Genomic DNA, 19,960 nt, shown 5'->3' on the forward strand with positions numbered 1-19,960 from the left:
CTAATTTCCCTAAAAACACTTTCCAATTGAATTAAAGCAACTCAATCAGCATCCAATCGGCGGCTGTTGGTTGCAACAGGAGGCGCTGGTCTCCTTATCAAGCTGCTGCTACATGGAGGTGATGATCGGCTCGACCAGCAGCCGCAATCCACAGCAAAGCTCCGAAAACTGATGAAATTAAGTCGCAGAGGAGTGTCAGCAGTTCGCACGTTTCAATCCACAGCTGGCAGAAAGAAGCGTGAGTGGGTGAGAGTCCATTCAATTAGCGGCTGGTCGCGAACAGGAGGTGTGGAGACCTTAAAACAATGTTTTCAGAGCGAATTACACTGTAAAACAGCATGTTAGGGGGTTTTGAATATAAATAACTGAAATGCTGGAGACATAATGTAGCATAGTAATCAGTAACTGCATTTCTGTTGACATTTTGAAAATTAACTCGCCTAATAGAACAACGGCAATTTCAAAATAAAATGTTTTTAGGCGAGGTGTTTGTTTTCGGACACAAAGAAATTGGTTTATTTCGTAAAAGTGAAATGGAAACAGTTTTTTTCCGCATCCCCTGAGTCACATGATCAACAACCGGATGTTACTACTGTCGCAAACCACGAAGAAGAAGACAGGAAGTGGCAAGAGGAGAATGGTGTTGCATGTTTATAATGACTTATCTCATGAAGAATCTTTTGTCTAAATTCACATGTGAATTAAAACATAATTAAATTCACATGTGATTTTAATTGTTTCCTGTTTAAAGAAAATGCTGCAGTTGCGAAATTGTTTTTCCCCCCTACATTTCTCCTTGAAAAAATGTACTCAAATTGAATTAAGTAGTATTACTGTACTTATGTTTTTAATACAAGAAAATTATTTTAAAAACTTTTTTAATGATATGAAAACCTGAATTTCCTACAAAACGTTTAAGCGCAGAAGTTGTGATAAATGTAGTTATTTCTCACCTTAAAATAATTTGAAAGTTTGACTTGTGGCTGTTAGTAATAAGCTTATTTTTGTCTCAATTTAAACTTGAATAATTTCTGCTGCAAAATACTGATTCGTATCTAATCCTAAATTTTAGTAAATCTATTTACAGTAATTTTATTTTTTTATAAACAATTTCTGCTATGGATAACGCTGCAGCCTTCATGGAGGAAGATTTAATTATTGGTTGAATTTAAGTCATGTTGTAAGTATATTTACACATTTAAACCAACATGTCTGCTTTAGAATATGGATTCAATTCAACCTGAATGAAATGTATCCTAAATGTTACTCAGATTGTACTGTTTCATTTGTAAGTTTAAGATATTTGAATAAAAATATGACAAAATAAGTAAATAAATCTCAGCTGTCAGTGTGGATTTTTACAGCTTGTACACAAAGTGATTATAAAGTTTGATTTGTGTCTAAAAAAATCTGACAACGTTAAATTTTCCTCAAATAATGAACTTATTTATGTCTGCATGAGTCATTTCTGCTGCAAAATATTTATTCATATCGACTCAAAAATAAAAACATGAACAGTAATTTAAATGTTTTGTCTTATGGATGAAGCTGCAGCCTTCATGGTGGAATAACAAAATAAAAAGTTTAAAAATAGAACCACTTTAAAGCTGCGTGTGTTCTTATGATTTCATATTTATTTTAATTATTTAATGAGTTATAATTTTACTTTTGATGATAAAAATGTAATCTCTGTTTTCTCCTGGTAGTTTTGCCGCTAGTGGGCGCTGTTGGCTTTCAAATGAACTTGAAGCGGCTGAACCGGCTGCACGCGCTCGGTTCGGATGAGGAGTTCGGTTCTTTGGAAATCCTGCAGGAATCCAGAGTTTGGAAAATGAAAATAACCCGGATGTGTTCTGCTTTCCTCACCTGTGCAGGTATTACACTTGACTTCCCTCCATCTCTCTCTCTTTATTTCTCTTTTTCTGTCTTTTTAGTACTTATTATTATTATTATTATTATTATTATTGATTAAAACCATTGTTCGGTGACGTGTCGCGTCATTAAAATGGTTTACAGTGTCACTCAGCAGCCGCCCGTTGACATTAGCTGGGCTCGGCTGTAATTTCTCACCCCGCCGAACCAGTTGCCGCCTCTGATTGACGGATCCGCTTCTTTTTAACTGCCACCAATCAGCGGCAGCGGTGGGCGGGGCCTGGTCGGGAGCAGCTCCGCCAAATATTCCCAGTCTGCGTCTCTCTCAGTTACTTCCCAGCCTGGCTTGAGAGCAGCAGCCGATCAGGCGACATCCTCCCTGCGTGCGGGTCGCTGTGCGGTGCGGTGCGGTGCGGGAGGACGGATCTGCGGGACTCTAATTCTCCGCCTGCGTGCTCGGCTTTCCTTCTTTTCTGTCCTTCTTTCCTCACTTTGGGAGTTTTATTTTCTTTCTTTTTGGACCTGTTTAGAATGAGAACCTCCATCCCAGCTCCTTTGGTTTCTCTCATCCACACATCCGCTCATTTTGTTCATTTCGACCATCCGACCTCATTGTTCCATTTTTGTGCTGCTGTCACCCACAGTTTGTCGCCCTCCACCTCCACCTCCAGCTCCAGCTGAACGCGGAATACCTCAGCCTGCTGCTGTTGGATGTTGGCTCTTTTTACGCAGAGGGATTTCTATTTTCTCTGAAGGATGATGGATCTCTAACGCGCTGCGCCCTGAATGAACCAACCGTGCGCTCTTCTTTTTTCTGTTTTTTTTTTTTGGAGATGCTCTGATCGGAGCTTGTTGGGTCCGAATGCGCTGGATCGGGATATAATCTGAAGATCTTTTTGTTTTTCTGTTGTTATTTTGCTGTCTGCGTGGACACACACGGCTGTTCCCCCTCTGAGACGGAGTGTGCACCGCATCCATCCCGGAGGCGCGCGGGCTCACCATGGGGGACTCGATGTGGAGATATTATTTTGGAGTTTTCTTCCTCGCCTTCGAACTGGACTTGTGTCGGCCGCTCATTCTGGAGTCCATCTACTGGAACACGACCAACACCAAGTAAGTGCAGCGAAATGCGCACTCATCTTTGCGCAAAGAATAATTTTAGAAAATTAACTGCAACATTTATTTCCGATTTTTTCCCCTTTTCTCCACCAAATCCGATAATTATGTTATTTTTTTAATTTATTTTTTAAAAAATTATCCCGCCCTTTCAAAGCTTTTCACTAAAATAGTGCATTCTGGTTGAATAAATCTACAATCCCGACCGTCAGTGTGCGCACATTCAGCGGGGGAATATTTACGCGCAGAGAGCGGAGACGGAGCTCGATGTGCGGAGAAATGACGCGCACTTTGCGCTGCGAACTGCAGGGTGAATACATCAAATGTCGCTGCCATAAATATCAAAAATACATACAATTTATTAAAAATAATTCCAACTTTAGGAATTGTGAATGTATTGTGTTGGAGCGTGAAGAGAACGGAGCATGTTTCAGAGTGTTAGTTGAGCTCCAGCGGGCCTCTGTGAGTGTGTGTGTGTGTGTGTGTGTGTGTGTTGAAATGTTTTCTCTGAACAATAAGGCGGATTTCAGAGTAATTTCTGCTGGAAATGTGGCCGCAGAGATAAAACTTTAAACAGGCCGCTGCGCTAAGTCCCGTTTCTGTGCGTAAAAGTTTAACTTGGATTCTTTTTTTCTGTGTAACTTCAGGAACAAATACAGTGTTTTCTCCCCCCTGCCGTCAGAAATAAACGCTTTAAGTCCTTTAGTGATGCCAGGAGAGGTGTCTTTCTTGTCTTTCTGTTCTCTTTTCTTTTTCTGTTTTTGCTGCTGTGTGCCGCTGCTCTCTGCCGGCGGGGGCGGAGTGGGTCCCGTCTTTGTGTCCGTTTAGTCACGGCCAAAACTCCAAACTCCAAGCTGCGCCTCCCTGACGGCGAGATGGACTCAGTGGCGCAAAGTGACGCGCATTTTAACCTCCAGATTGCGCCTTTACGAGCTAGTTTTGATTCAAATCCCGCGAGTTAGAGTTGGTGAAGGTTTGAGTGTCTTAATGTGGTGACTAAACACGGATTGGTGCTAAACTGAGCTGAAAACTGCAATTTTTCTCTCAGCAAACTGTGTTTTTTTTATTGTTAAAATGTGAACCAGTGAGTTTAATTTCTATTCAAACTCACCCAGTTACAAAACCAGACTCTTTTCAGATGAATTAAATAAAATAGCACAGCAAAGTTGCCGAATTGAACTCTTCTGGAGTTATTTTAACACTTAAAAATGTGAAAACGACTCAGATTTTTGCTAAAATAACTCTGATGTAGGTCAGTAATCTGAAAATTGACTCAACTGAACTTCAGCTTTGCATGTCAGACTGACAGTTGGCTTGAAATTAGTAGAAAAAGATCAATATATGATACAGAAACAGCAAAATAACCACTTTATTCAGATTTTTTATAAGCTTTAATACTCTGGATGGTTGATCTAGATGGGGATGACGGGAAAGAAAGAGGAAAATTAGCAAAACATGGTCAAATAGTGAAAGAAGAAGCCTTTCTAACCAAACCTGGAGCTGCAGACCAGCTCTAACTTAAGGAAATCAACTGGAAACGTGATAATGTGTCCACCGTTGGAGCGTGCCGAGGCCTCAGGGTGGGAGTTTTCTGGACGATAAGCTAAAAGTTAAATCTGGATTTTTTGTAATCTATTTGACCTGAATACAAAGTTTCAGCTTTTTTTCAGCATCCACAGCTGCAGAAACGAGTCATTTTGAAACAATTTGGTTGGAACAGGCTGATTTTTTTTCCTTATTTGTCAAATTATTAAAAATCAGATTTTTCCTACAATCATCATTAAATGCATCAAATGTACCAACTTCCACCATTTTCAGCCTATAAATTAAACTCTGTGAAAGTCGGATTCGAGACGCAGAAATCGGAATAAATACGTAATTCTTTCATTTTGATGAGTCATAAGATTCAAAGTTAAAAACGCCTTCCGGAGCCCAAAACTCATTTGAGTTACTGCAGATGGAGACAGCAGCGGACATGAAAGAGCTCCTGTAGCAGTCTGTTCTACTGCGAATTGGAAGGAGCCTCTGACTGAAGACAGTATCCGCTATCAGTTTTTTAAGTGTGCACCGATTACAGTTTTCTGGCCGATCACTTCAAAAAGCCGATTCCGATTCTGGCCAAAACTGATATTATTTCTCTTAAATGTTGCTAAAAATATTAGAAAAGTTGCTGAGTTGGCGACTTTAAGGCGACTATCGTTAAGTACAAACTTGCAGACAGGAACAGTCAGTCAAACCTCTGATAAAATCGGCTTCATGTTTAAGTATTAGCACTGCAAAAACACCAAATCTTATCAAATATTTTGGTCTAATTTAGTGCAAACACTTTAAATAAGACAAAACTGACCTATAAGAAGCTTTTTATTAAGATATATCAGATTTTTAAAGTCAGTAATTCACTGGTAATGACAATATTTCACTTATAACATGGGAAAATGTCATGTTATGAGTGAAATAATTTACTTTTTCATTAGTTTGAAGGAATTATAGACCTTAAAAAAAAATCTCCCATATCTTAGTGGTAAGATTTGATGTTTTTGCAGTGAGCCGATCACCGATCCCACAAAGTTAAGGAGATTTTGGCTGATTTACTTTTTGCATACTTAAGTTTTTTTCTCCTTTTTTATGTGGATTATTTTCAGAAAAAAAAAAAACAAATTTGTGAAATTCAGCGAGACGTAAATCGGTACGGGCCAAAAAAACCAGCAGATCGGTGCATCGGTAGTTTACATGGTCTAAACCTTAAAACCTGGTTCCAGCTTAATGTATGCGTGTGTGTGTGTGTGTGTGTGTGTGTGTGTGTGTGTGTGTGTGTGTGTGTGTGTGTTTCTCCGTCGATTAAACCTCATTGTTGCTGGCCTTTCTTAAACGAGCCTCGTCAGAAAAACAAGAGAGTGACCCCTGCTCACATCACCGCGCCTCCTCCAACCGCTAATCCATTTTGTAGCTGGGAGGGAGAAACAAAAGAGAGCCCCGCTTTACACGGGATATGGAAAAGCAGCGCTGCCTCTCCTCCGCTGCAGTTCATTAAGAGATTACAGAGGAGCCCCAAAGGCCCTTTGTGACCGGGCAGCGGCGGGGGCACCTCAGGGGTCCTTTTCTAAACCAAGGATTTTCTTTTTTTTTAGTTGCATAAAAGTTGTCAGGATTTTTTTTTTCTTTAAAAGAGGAGAATTAATCCAAGACTTTTCGTTTTTAGAGCCCAACTTTGTCTAAAGGAGAAGAAGAAGAAGTTAAACTGGGGAAGAGTTTTCTTTTTTGTTTCTGCGTCTCTCTGGGGAAGGAGGGTAATTATGTCTGGGTCTGGATTACAGGATGAAAGGTAGAGGGGAGTAAAGACCCCGTTTCTCTGCAGAGACCTGCATGGATTAACCCTCGCTGCAGCCGCGTTGGTCTGAATCTGTAATGAACCGCTGCAAAAACGCTGCAAAAACGCTGCAAAAACACAAAATCAAGCCAACTATCTTTGGTCTCGTTTCATCTTAACTCACAAAACTAACTTATAAAACTTTTCAGCAAGACAAAGCAGCTTGTTTTAAGTCAATAATTCCTAAACAGAGATGGAAAAAGCAGATTTCTTCACTTTTCTCTCATGTTCCAAGTGGAAAATCTGGAACTAGTATTTTTTAAAATCAACTTTAAGGAAATATTGACTTAAATCAAACTCCTAAAGTAAGTTAAAGTAAGTTTTGTCTTACTTCAAGTTTGCACAAGAAACATGACCAAAAATACTTCAATTATTCATTAATATTTATGCAAAAGTTCAACTGGCAGATTATTTCCCTTACAACATGGGAAAAATGTCTTATCAGAAGTGAAACAAATATATATAAATATTTTATCAATATTAAGTAACTATTGAGGATTATTGAAAGAAAATGCATTTCAAGCAGACTAAGATATTTGCAAAAGAAACCAGGCCAAATATCCTGGGTAAGATTTAGTGCTTTTGCAGTGTGGAGTGAAGGAAGGGCTCCCTACACTGTAAAAACACAAAATCTCACCTAACACTTGTGTGTAGTTTCTAGTGCCAATATTTTGGTACATTTAAAATAAGACAAAACTAACTCATAAGTAACTTTTCTTCAAGCTGTAGGAGCTTGTTCAGAGTCAGTGATTCTTTAATAATGTAGTTAAACTGGCAGATATTTACAGTTGAAACTACATAAAAATGCTTGGTAATATTTTCTGTTTTTGCAGTGTATTCGCGCTTTTCCACCTTTAAATCAGTTTTAAATTCAGACCTGAGATGACGTGTTGGTGTCGGGTTGAGGAAAGCTTGATGAAGCGTTCAGAACAGGAGCTGGAAATGTGCGCAGGCGCCTCGGATGGACGTAAACATGGCGGAAAAGCAGGTGAGCAGGACGAGCTGAGAGCCTGAGGAGCTTCATTAAAACGTCACTGGATGTTTTTTACAGCCTGATCCGTGTTAAACCGCTCCCGGCGCTTTGGTTCGGGAATATTTATGGCGGGATTGGGTGAAAAAGAAAAAGACGTTTTAGGAAGACTTTAAAGGGCCAAGCGTGCCTTGAAGCCTGTTGGTGGGCGGCGTGTGTGTGTGTGTGTGTGTGTGTGTGTGTGTGTGTGTGTGTGTGTGTGTGTGTGTGTGTGTGTGTGTGTGTGTGTGTGTGTGTGTGTGTGTTGAACACATTTACAATCATGAGAGGGAATGCTGTAATTTGTTTTCCACCCCTCCCTCCTCTCTCCGAGCGGTTTTCCGTGACCTTTTCTCTGCCTTGCTTCGCTTTTATTGCTCCAGTCTGCAGCTACCAGCCGTCCACTCCCGTCCACTCCCGTCCTCTCAGCCTCTGGTCTTCGTCCTTTAGGGACGTTTCAGGCGGACGGGTTGTGCGTTTTTCCAGACTTTTTTTGGCTTTTCTCCTCCTTTGTCAGCGTTTTTTGAGCGTTCTCGTTACGCAGCAGTTTGCAGATCAGGACACGGTGTGTGAGCGGAAACATTGTCCCGGTTTGGATTTCTGAAAACAGCAGGAATAATAATAATAATAATAATAATAATAATAATAATAATAATAAGATAAACAAGAATAAATACGGAACAACAACACAGCCAGGATTTTACTGCAAAAGCTCAAAACAAGACATTTTTCAGAGTAAAATTCCATCGTTGTTTAGATTCCTTCAAATATTTTCAATTCGTCTCGTTAGTCTTTAACTGCACTGCAAAAACACAAAATCTTACCAAGTATTTTTGTCTAGTTTCTTGTGCAAATCTCTTGGTTCACCTAAAATAAGACAAAACTGAACTAAAAGTAGATTTTCAGGAAGATATAGGAGTTTGTTTTAAGTTAATAGTTCTTGAATATAATTTAAAAAGTAAATAGTTCAACTGACAGATTATTTAAATTATAACGAGACATTTTTTTCTATGTTGCAAGCGCAATAATCTGCAAGTGAGACTAGTAAATTTTAAATTATGTTCAATAATTATTGACTTAAAAGCAAGATCCCATTTTGCTTCTAAGTTAGTTTTGTTTTATTTTAAGTCTATTGAGATTTTTGCACTAAACTAGACCAAAAATACTTGGAAAGATTTTGTGTTTTTGCAGTGCATTTATGTTTATTCGTATTAGAGGAGCAGGAAGTGTGAAACATGGCAGCCGATACTTTTAACTGATTATCTTTTACATAGAAACAGTAAATATACTGTAAAACACTGTAAAAACACAAAATAGATTCTAGTTTCTTGTACAAATATTTTAGTAAACTTAAAATAAGACAAAACTAGTAAGCAGAACTAGTAATTATTAATCAATTTTAAGGAATTATTAACCCCTCAAAAAGTTCATATTTGCTGAAAAGTTACTTCTAATCCCATTTCAAGATGTTGGCACTAGAAACTGGATCAAAAATACTTGATAAGATTTTGTGTTTTTGCAGTGAACAAAGGTATTTTTGCAGAATATTGGGGAAAAAAAAGCAAAGGCACAAAAGGAGGAAAAGCTCAGATATCAAGAAAAAGATTCTGCTGCCAACTTTTAGGAACCAAAACGGGGAAAACATGTTGAAAATGTTTTCTTTGGCTACAAAAATCTTTTTACATTCAATTTCTGTTTCTTATTCTTTCAAATTCTGCGGATACAATTTCACTTACATTTCACATTCTGATGTCCAAAGATAAAAACCTAAAGATGTGTCATTTATTCATGTTGGCCCACAGTCATCATTTTATTCAAACAGGTGATTTTTAGTTCATGTTACACGACAAAAACACAAAATCTTACTGTCTGCTTTCTAGTGGAAACATCTTAGTTCACCTGAAATAAGACAAAACTTACTTAAAGTAACTTCAGCAAGATGTGGGAACTTTTCTAAGTCAATAATTCTTGAATATAGATTTAAAAAAAACAAAGTACTAGTTTCACTGGCAGATTATTTCACATGTAACATGGAAAACATGCTGTGTTAAAAGTGAAATAATCCGCCAGTTGAACTAGACCTGGGTTGCTAGGCGACGGGCTGTGGTTGCTAGGTAACGTCTCAGAATAAGTGGAATATTCTGCCAGTGGAACTGGCACTTTTTAAAAATCAATATTCAACAATTACTTACTTAAAACCAGCTCCTGTATTTTGCTGAAAAGTTACTTCTAAGTTAGTTTTATCTCATTTCAAGTGAACTAATACATTTGTTCTAAAACTAGGACAAAAATACTTGGTAAGATTTTGTGTTTTTGCAGTGTAGGACAAGTTTTTTTTTTAAAGTTCAGCTTCTGGTTTTCTATTTTCATATAAAATATGAACTAAAGGATCCAGTAAAGGAAGAATTAGTACATTTATTCACTGAAAAACTTTCTCAGACTAAAAAAAGTGAAATATTGATTGTTAAAAATGGTTCAAAAACTTGGTCACTTTCCATCATTTCTTTTAAATTCAATAATTTGTAGGCAGCTTTTATGGTACCAGTAGCTCAAACTGAATTAAAAAACTCAATAAATTCACTGTGACTCGCAGAAAATATGGAGCAAAGTTCATTCCCTATCAGTTTAATAACGAGCGCCGCTTTTAAACGTCAACCTCTGTCTGATTTAGGATTTTAAGTCCCGCAAATGAACCCAGATTATGACGGGTTTTCCTCCCAGTCTGGTCTTGGAGAATCTGGGAACAACCAGAAGTCCGGCAGACTGCGAGGGGAAAAATTCACGAAGGCCAATCAAGAACAATGAGCTGCTTCAGATAAGATGAAGCCGGGGTCCATTAAAGGCTTTATGTGTAGTAAAAATGTTCTGGGGGTCCGAGTGGAGATGGCAGGAGAGCGGGAACACGATCCCCGTCTGAAGCACCTGTTTGGATCAGCTGCAGCGTTTTCTGAGAGCTTTTTGGACAACCAGCTAAGACGGTGTCGCGGCGTTTTAATTCACATCGGAGCAGGGACGGGTTTGTCCAGTGTCCTGAAATTCTGGGACTTTTCAGACGTGGCTCAACAGCAGAATGCCAGAAAAGTGAATTATATTCCTGTAGTTTCTGATTTCAGGAGTTACGGGCGTATAAATCCTGGAAATTCAGTCGGATCAGGAGCCAAATTCCTCTAAAAAGTATTTAAATATGATCCAACAAGCTGCTGAATCAAACTCATAATTTGTTTTTGGTAAATAAATAATGATAGTGGAATATTTTTTATAATTTTGCGTCTCTTTTTGAAAAATATTTGAACAGAAGCTGAAATGATTAATTATATTAATCGTGATTAATCGATTGTTGAAATGATCCTCAACTAATTTAGTAATAGATTAATCGTTAACTGGATAGTACAGACTAAAAAGGCACTTTGCTGAAAGAATAACTTATTTAGAGCAGTAATTTTGTCAAAGTTATACTTTTTCTGTAAATATTTCCTACCTAGGACTCCTAAGTTTTAGTTTCACCTCCTTTTAAACACATTTTGTTGTCCAATTATCTAAAAAATAAGCAGATAATCCCTACACTGTACTGATGTTAAATCAAGTAGAAAAGACTGAGCTTTTCATATTTTTATAGACGTTGTAAGTATTTTCTTAGCTGCTGATGCGTCCTTTACTATAATCAAGCTAATGGGAATGTTGTTATTGCATTTCAGGTAATAAAATGTTTATTGTCTTATTTAATTATTTACATTTTTATGTATTTCTGATACTGTACAAAAAAGGCTTAAGTGGTTAAATAAAAAATATGCAGAATGAATCTGTTTTTTATCAGATTAATTGTCAGAATAATTAGAATAATTGTAAGTTCCAGCCGTAGTTTTGTTATTTTTAAAGTACATTGAAATTGAATAAAGTTTCACTTATGAACAGGTTAAACATGAATAAAACGATGAACCAAATATTACAAAATAAAATGTTTTTTTGTATTTGTATGATAATTTTTGGTCATTTTTAAAATTATTTCTTGCACTTATAAGTTTAAACTTTGAGCTTTTCGTTGCCCTTTCAGGGGAAGATTTTCACTTTAGAGCCAGAAATCCTTGTGAGCCTCTCAGAAATGATAGTTGGATCGATGATCAGTTTATCCAGTCCGTCGTACCAACTCCTATTTTTTGTATATCTGGCTCTTTGCGGACTCCGAGTTCCAACTTGTTCTGAATGTACAAAACGAGATTTTCAGGTGGTTTTAACAATCGCGTCGCAGTTTTTTTTCCTCTTTTTTTTTACACTTTCAACTCTCAGATCTGTTTGTTTCAGACAGCAATTACTTCATATTTATCCCACAGACATCCAAACACAGCCTGGAGGTTTTCCCACTCCGGGACGCTTCACATCCTATCACCACCTCCTCATTTCTGCATACCGAGATGATTTTATTCTTTATTCCCAAACGCACTCAGAGTGTCAGCCAAGATAACCTCGCAGCACGAGTTTCTTCTTCGCACCGACTCTGAACATTGTTAGTTACTTACTAATTATTTAAAGTTTGGAAAAAATAGCAGATATCCAGAAAATTAAAGCATCCTGAAGTATCTAACTGTATTACTGTGAAAATATTAAGGTTAAGTTAGTTTGTTTTTAGATAAAATCAACATAAAAGTTCCTCATACCTGCAATCTTCCTCCTCACAGGCAGGGGGTGACACCTGCCATTCAGTATCTGTTAAAATCTGTTGTGAAATCCCTTTTCTCGCTGGGTTTGAGGCTTCTGACAGAGGCGACCCTAAGAGGGGGACTGAGGGGGCCATGACCTCCCATGGAAAAATGCTGAGCACTTCACTGGACCCTGCAGAAAATCATGTTTGATTCATATTAAACATGACAGAGTCGTTTTCTTCTGTTTAAACATAAACTTAAAAACCCAATAATATGATTTTTTTCAACTGCATTTTTTATTTCGTTTATTACAACAGAGTATCAGGGAAGAAATTACAATTATAAAGTCACAAAATTATGAGAATATTATGAGAAGACACTCGTACAACAACAAAGTCAAAATAAGAGAATAGTCATAGTATTATGACTTTGTAAAGTCACAGTAGTATGACTAGTAATACTACAAGTTTGAAGTAAAAAATCAAAAGTCAGAGATTAAGCTCAGAATTTCTTTTAAAAAGTGGAAATTTCTGATTTGGAAAATTAACACATTTCCTAGAAAAATATTCTAAAAAATGTTCTACTTTTTAATTCAGAAATGTTTTTTTTTTCCTACAAAATTTATGCGATCAATCTAAAAATGTATGATTTTTTTCTTGCAATTTTTTTAAAGTTGAGGTTTTTTTTCTACAAATTTGTCGACTTTTGGAGCTCAGAAATTTCCTTCTCTTCTCTAGACAATTTCACAGACTAATGTCAAAATTCTGAGGTTTTTTCCCCAGCAAATTTTTGACCTTCTAATCTGAGAAATCTGTCTTTTCCAAAAATTCCTGAGTTTTTTGGCAGAAATTTATGCTCTTTTTTTCGGTCTACAATGGCCCTAATACGCCGCTGCAGGAACCTCAAGCTACGTCGCATGTCGATGTTTCACTCAGACGTGGACGCTGCACACATGACGGCAGCAGCAGCTGCAGCCTGGAGGCCAGTTTCCAGTGAACGTCCCTCAGTCTCTCCGTCCCTCCATCCCTCCGTCCCTCCGTCTCCTTCAGACTCGTAGAGGACGGTGTCAGATGGCGCTGCGAGGCGAAGACGTAGAGTCACTCTCTCCCTTCGCCTCTGTTTCTTCCTGAGCCTGTCGCTGGACGCAGCGAGCCGCCGCTGAGCGCATCCCTGCGGGTGGCACAGGAAGAGAGAGAGAGAGGGAGAAACACCACGGCCTAGTTAGCTGCTGCTGTTTGTGACCCGCAGCTGCCTGAAGCAAACAAGGTGATATCTGGAGAAGAAATGCAGCCGTTTTAGGAGCCATGATGGTTGATGCGATCATTTGGATTCCTCTCAGATTTCTCCTTGTGAGAAATTGGAGCTAAAAATCACCAAATGGAGGCAGCTCACATATAAATCCTCCTGATGATACTAAAAGTTGTTTTTCCCCATCAGCAAAGTCAAGATTTTACGCCTGAAATAATAGGCTTTCTGTTTTATTCCCATGGCTTCCAGTTAGTTTCACTTTTATGGAATATTCTCGGAAAAGCAAGGACTTCTGTCCCAAATATATGTGAGGGAAAGACTCAGAATAGACACAACCAACCAACCTTGAACAGTTTAGTTCTATATTGATTAAATTTTTTTTCACAAACTCATTCTTAGATAATGAGATCTTAATTTTCCATGGTGTCTCGTCACTTTAAATCCAAATAAGATGCTGCTAGCCATGCGCCCTAACTCAGCGTTTACACTCGCACAAGACTGCAAACAGATGCACTGCTATACAATTATGCATGTTTGAAAAGCAAAAGTAGAGCATCCTGTACAACCAGCAAGATAGCAGCAAGTCATTTCTAAATGGTAAATCAACAACAACAAGAAAAACACTTGTCTTTTCCGGCAGCCATTGTACAGTGCATACAGTATAAAACCAGCTGACCAAATGTACTGGAGTTAGCTTGGGTTGCCAGCTAACCCAGCTAATGTTTTTGAAACAATTTGTTTTCCAGATACCAAAAACATTAACTCATTGCCAAAAAAAAAAGCTTTTTTAATCTTTGTTATTGAATTTCAGATTCAGCAGAATGAAAAACCCCAGCAACATGTTTTTACATCTAATTTTTTTATCTGGTTGGAAATTGTGTCTTTAACACAATTTCCTGAAACATCCTATTGAAGAAAATTCATTCATTCTCCTTTTGCAAAAGTTTTATGCTTTTTTTTATTTTAACTCCCCCCAAATTTTAATTAAATGTTTATTTTATTTAAGAATGTCAATAACTGTTATGATGCCTTCTATATGTTTTATGATGTTTTGAAATTTTACGACTGAATGTTCATCTTAAAGTCTGACATCATATATATTCTGTTTCTGTGATATTTGCAGAAACCTTTTTGATTTAAACCAATTTCATGGCTGTAACTTCATCTCCATAAATGCGGTTTATACATCAAAACGTTGGCATTTTTATCTACTTTCTTTCCATTTGTTCTCCACTCCTACAGGACTTATTGTTTTCTGTCAAACCACTCCAGACTGCAGAGAGCCTACACCACAACTCTCATTATGATTCGGCTCTGAATTTATATTTCAAACCTCCAATTTGGAGGGTTGATATCTGCTACATAAAACGCTGCAGACGCATAAAAATGTCCATGTAAGACAACCAGAAGTTTCCACTTCCCTCTGTTAAAAAACTTTTCACAGGCACTTTACTGTTTTTAAAACAGGACACTTTGTTTGAGCCTTATACTTCTGTTTTGCAGCTCTTCAGAAAGGGAGGGAATCTCCATAGCAACCAGCATTTTAACCAGCAGCTTTTTCTTCCTCATTTTTAACCAATCAGAGACGGGTTCTGGTTCGATAATGCCTGAAACAGAAGGAAATGGATGTTTCTTTGGGCAGCAGATGCCTTTTCCAACTTTAGGTTGTTGAAAAATGTTTCAGTTTTTTTCAGCTAGCTTAAAATGCTAACATTAAAATCAGTTTGTTTTCCCCATCAGTGGTACTAAATAGGGTACGTATCTGATAGTTTTCGGTAAAGTCGCTTTTAATCGGACATTTACGTCATAACAGCAGAAGACGACGGACTGGAAGTAAACAGTGGTTGAAAATCATAATTATGATATTATGAAAGTTGCAGTTTTGCGTTCTTTGTATTCACTTCCTTCATGCTGTTATGACCCTGTGCTGACATTTTTTGTTTTGTTTGCGCATGTGGGTCCCTGGGGATATAAACTGTCTTATAGTATTCACATTTAATTAGTAGTGTAAACAACCATGCAAAAAAATAAATTAATTAATTAATAAAAAATAAAATAATTGGAATTGAGCATAAAAACCTGCAGGCTATGGCTGAGAAACGTATCACGATATAAACGTTTCATATTGGTCAATATCGATAATTAATTATTCGTTTTTTGTTTTAAATACCTGAAATACTGGCGAGCTAGTTCTGTGACCTTTTTTGTTTTAACCCCAGTTTTCACTACATTGTGCTGTTGTTTATTTTTACGCCGTTGTGAAGCATTATTATTATTATTATTTCTATTTTGAATACACAAATGATTCCTAAATTCCCACTTACAAAAACTATAGAACACTATAACTATTGAAAAACCTTAAACTGCACAAGTTACTCTAGTTGTTTTTAGGCAACTAGAAGTTACTTTAAAATCTGTTGCTAGGCAACCAGAAGTTACTTTAAAAGCTGTTGCTAGGTAACCTAAGAGTGAGTGAGTGAGTTGATTCCACCAACCTTGCTTAGCTAGCTGTGAGAAAGCCCTTTCTCTGCCTACATTTCCCAGAATGCTGTGTGATTCTGGATTGGAGTTCAGTGAAGTTATCAAAAGATTTTCAGCCCATATGTGAATGTAGCATTAGATTCAGTTACGATGGTCAGCCGTCATCTAAAATGGCCGACCATCAGCAGTCTAAACATTACCACCCCAGTAACACCTTCCCTCCTTCTCTTCCAGATTTGTTCCGGGCCAAGGCGTGGTTTTGTACCCGCAGATCGGGGACAAGCTGGACATTGTGTGCCCGCGCGTGGACGGCGGGGTGGTCGACGGCGTGGAGTATTACAAGGTGTATATGGTGCCCAGGGAGCAGCTGGAGAGCTGCACCATCACCAAGGCCGACACGCCGCTGCTGAACTGCGTGAAGCCCGACCAGGACGTGAAGTTCACGCTCAAGTTCCAGGAGTTCAGCCCCAACCTGTGGGGCCTCGAGTTCTTCAAGGGGAAGGACTACTACATCATCTGTGAGTGTTCAGGGGCGTATCCGGGTTAATAAGGACTAGGGCCACTGAGAAAATAAAAAATACTTCTCTGAAATTTACTTTAATCTGACAACTCTGGTTTAAATCTCAGAATTTTGACTTTGTTTTCTCAAATTCTGATGTTTTAATGAAATCCTGGCTTTAATCTGAGAATTTGATCTTTAATCTCAGAAGTTTGACTATTTTTTCTCAAAATTCTGATTTTTTTTTCTCATATCCTGTCTTTAATGTGAGAAATCTGCCTTTTTTCTAAAAAATTTACTATCTTTCTCAGAGTTCTGATGTTTTCAGAATTTTGAATTTACTCTCAGAATTCCCGGTGTTATTCTCAAAACTTTACTGTCTCAAATTCTGATTGTAATCTGAGAAATTCTGTCTTTAACGTAGACCGTTTTCCCACAAATTTTGACTTTAATCTCGGAATTCTGGTGCTAATGGGAAAATTCTGACTTTATTGCCTCAAGTTCTGACTTTTTCCTTTCTGAAATTCTGACTTAATCTGAGAATTCTGTCTTTGACCTCGGAAATCCGACTCGTTTCATAATTCTGCTTTTCTTTGAATTCTGACTTTTTTCTCATACTTTTGTCGTTAATCTTCTGCGATCCGCGGTCATTATTCTGATAAAAGGTCAGAATTTAAAATTTTTCCCAGTGTCCCCGGACCCTCCTCCAGATAATCCCCCCTCGGAGTCGGTGTGTGTTTAGCTGGTGGCCAGCAGGTGTGTCCACTCCGCCTGGCTGATTTTCCTGTGATTTGCTAATGCCATCCTGAGAGGAAGCTCTGACGGGGTTTCTGCGCCGGCCCCCTGGTTTGAAACATGGAAGGCGGACTGAACCATCTGTGTGGCGCCGATGGGGGGCGGCTGCGTGTGTGGTGGGGGGTTGAGCTGCAGATCGGACCATCTGCGATCCTCTGCCACCGCCATCTGTGAGCTGTCACAGTGGGGAAGGCCGTATTTCTTACAGGGAAGAAAGGAGAGCGAGGCGTTTGCTTCAGGCTCTGCGGTTTGATCCGCTCAGTTTGCGGCGCTGCGGGTTACCTGCGCGGCGAGGCGCATCTGAACGTCGACGTGAGAGCAAGCCGAGCGGATCGGGTTCTTCTGTAGGGTGGCAGGAGGATGAGCCACATCTAGCTTTACAGTTCTGGAAGTTTATTGGTTTCTGAAGTTTTAATTTTGGAAAATCTGGTTTTTTTTACACCAATGTACTCATTGGGTTTCCATAGTTCTGTGATGTCACCGCGCCAAGGGCGGCCATCTTGTTTGACAACAGTTTGAATTCAGGTCTACAAAACGGCAAATACTTAATTTTCTACTTAAGAGTTGGGCAAAGATTGTACTGCAGTAAAAGTAGCGCTACTTCAATATATTTTTACTCAAGTAAAAAGTTCAAGAATTTGCTCAGCAATCGGTAACGACTGCAGTACTGAGTAAGTGATCAAAATGCCATTTATTATTTAAAAATTACATCAGCAGATGGACCAAAACATACATGAATGTGGACATTTTGGTATTTTAAATATCAAAATGAAAATAATTCATATAAATACAAAATAATAAAATCAAGCAAAATCAGTTCCTTTCAATTTAAAATGTATGACAAAAACAGCATGTCTGATTAATTTTTAGTTAAAACATGTTTGTTCTTCGTTCAGTGAAGTTACTCACACTAAATCGATTTTACTCAAGTAAAAGTAGCTATACTTAATAATAAAGTTACTCAAGTGAAGGTACAGAGTAGTAGAAATACTCACAGAAGTAATAACTGAAATAAAAGTCACTTTTTAAAAAATATTTTCTGTCATTTTTTAAAACAAGAGAGAAAAAAAATATAATCTGGTATAAAAGCAACCAAATCTTTAATTTTCTCTTGCTGCATGTTGGAAAAAAATCCCCTCCCCATGCAGCTGCTGATTTGACAAGTTGGGACAAAAAGCTCGGTGGGAAACATCAATTCAGATCTTAAGTAAGACTGGCTGAAAATCCAATTTTCCTGCTGATTCTCCTCTGCTGATGCTCTCGGCTCCTTGATGCTTAAAATGGGACATGAAGAGCTGAAACGCTCACAGACAGGTAATGAAAACGGGTGCAGACGACAGGAAACGTGCAGGCGTTTGGGATCATTCTGGGTTTTAACATAAATACAAATAAACGGCACACAACCTTTTAATATTCCATGGTTTTCACTCCTTTAGTACTGATTTATTCCTCCTTATTTAAGAGATTATAATTAAAATAAATTAGTGCTCTGGTGCAGTTTTCTGTTTTACATTATTGAAGATTCACCAATCAGAGATTTTGTGGCCAATTTTTGTTCACCATGTTAATCTCTCAGATTTGGGTGCTATAAATAACAGCCTTAAGCTTTTTAAATTCATTTTCTCTAAATATAGAAACTCTTAGCAGCCCTGCTGGGATTGATGATAGAAACATTTTATTCGCTCTGCATATTTCTTTCAAAATATTCTTATTGGAGCTAAACGGATAACAATAAATCTAAATTTTATTGAACATAAGCACCTATTGACACATTTATCAATATAATATTAAGTATTTATAATAGTTTATTTAAGAAAATGAAAAGATAAAACTGCTCTGCATTTATATCTATCATTTCGAAACAAAGACAAAAAAAATAGAGTATGTTTTAAGCTCTCCTTGGAATCTTCTATTAGCACTTAGCATTATTAGCATAGCTGCTGAATGAGCAGCCAATATGGCTCCATGTAAACAAGAGCGCCTTTTCTAGAAGCTTCCCAAGATGTTTATGTTTCCTCTAAACATTTTAGGGCTCTGAAAATACTGAATTTTGAGTCTTTTTTTTTCTCTCTACCGACTTCCACACTGAAGATTGTTATTGTCACTGTACCTGTATTTTAGCTTTTAGCTACGTTGATCTCTCCTCAATCTCTTCAGATTGTTTACGGAGTCCTAAATCTGATAGAATATGAGTGATTAAAACATTTATCTATAATAATAAGAAGAATAAACAGAAGGAATCCCTTTTTCTGATGATTAATTTGTTACTCATTTGCAACGTGACGATTCAGTTGCGTGTTGCTTTTTGACTTATTTGCTTTGAAACACTTCATTAACTGACATATCTTGTCTGGCAGGTTGCAATGCAAGAGAAAGGACCATTTTTAAAAAATATATTTGAGTCCAGAACCGGCTCTACCGGTCTCAGTTTTCACTGCAAAACCTGTAAAGAACAACAAGTTCTACTTTGCTGTTTTTTTAGGCTTCGTGTGAAAGTCTGAACCAATCTAGAAACTATTGTCAGCTAATAAGACTGAGCTTATTGTGTTAGTTCAAACTTCATGAGAACTAATTTTGAATCTAAATTTAGAATTATTTAAGAAAATAAAAGCTCATGACATTATAAACCAGTTAGCCTAGAGAGTAAGTCATTTATTAGCTCTGTTTATTTACATCTGTTAAATTAAACTAATGCTCTTCTATTCACTCTCATAAACTATATTTTAGTTTGTCTGAATTTCCAAGAAAGCCCGTCTCATCACATCTTCCAGCTTTAACTGTAAGAAAGCAAAGTAAATATAAATTTTAGCCACTTTTATAGCAGTAAACAAGGATGGTTACCCCTTAATAAAGTCTTTATTAAAGACTCTAGCTAAATAAATCGTCACTCGCAGATTAAAGTGAATACCTGTACTGTTATTTCAGAGGGAGTTACA

At 37.7% G+C, this 19,960-nt stretch overlaps 1 protein-coding gene and 1 long non-coding RNA gene across 2 annotated transcripts in view; one reads left to right on the forward strand and one right to left on the reverse strand.

Annotated features, from left to right (window-relative positions):
* The first annotated feature begins 1,738 nt into the window (after nt 1-1,738).
* Nucleotides 1,739-19,960, forward strand: part of efnb2a (ephrin-B2a) — a 36,040-nt gene continuing 17,818 nt past the window's right edge. Inside the window, exons 1-2 of the mRNA XM_081604684.1 lie at nt 1,739-2,985; nt 15,965-16,248. Coding sequence (XP_081460810.1) covers nt 2,873-2,985; nt 15,965-16,248 — 397 coding nt within the window. The 5' untranslated portion in view covers nt 1,739-2,872. The remainder of the gene's footprint in view (nt 2,986-15,964; nt 16,249-19,960) is intronic.
* On the reverse strand, nt 7,546-9,999 carry LOC145550878 (uncharacterized). Its single transcript, XR_014086660.1, has 2 exons — nt 9,285-9,999; nt 7,546-7,964 (listed from the first exon to the last, which is right to left on the reverse strand). It is a non-coding gene; the product is annotated as an uncharacterized LOC145550878 (long non-coding RNA).

This window comes from Poecilia reticulata, chromosome 2 (genome assembly GCF_904066995.2).
Source record: "Poecilia reticulata chromosome 2, P_reticulata-male-v2, whole genome shotgun sequence".
NCBI classification, from domain to species: Eukaryota; Metazoa; Chordata; class Actinopteri; order Cyprinodontiformes; family Poeciliidae; genus Poecilia; species Poecilia reticulata.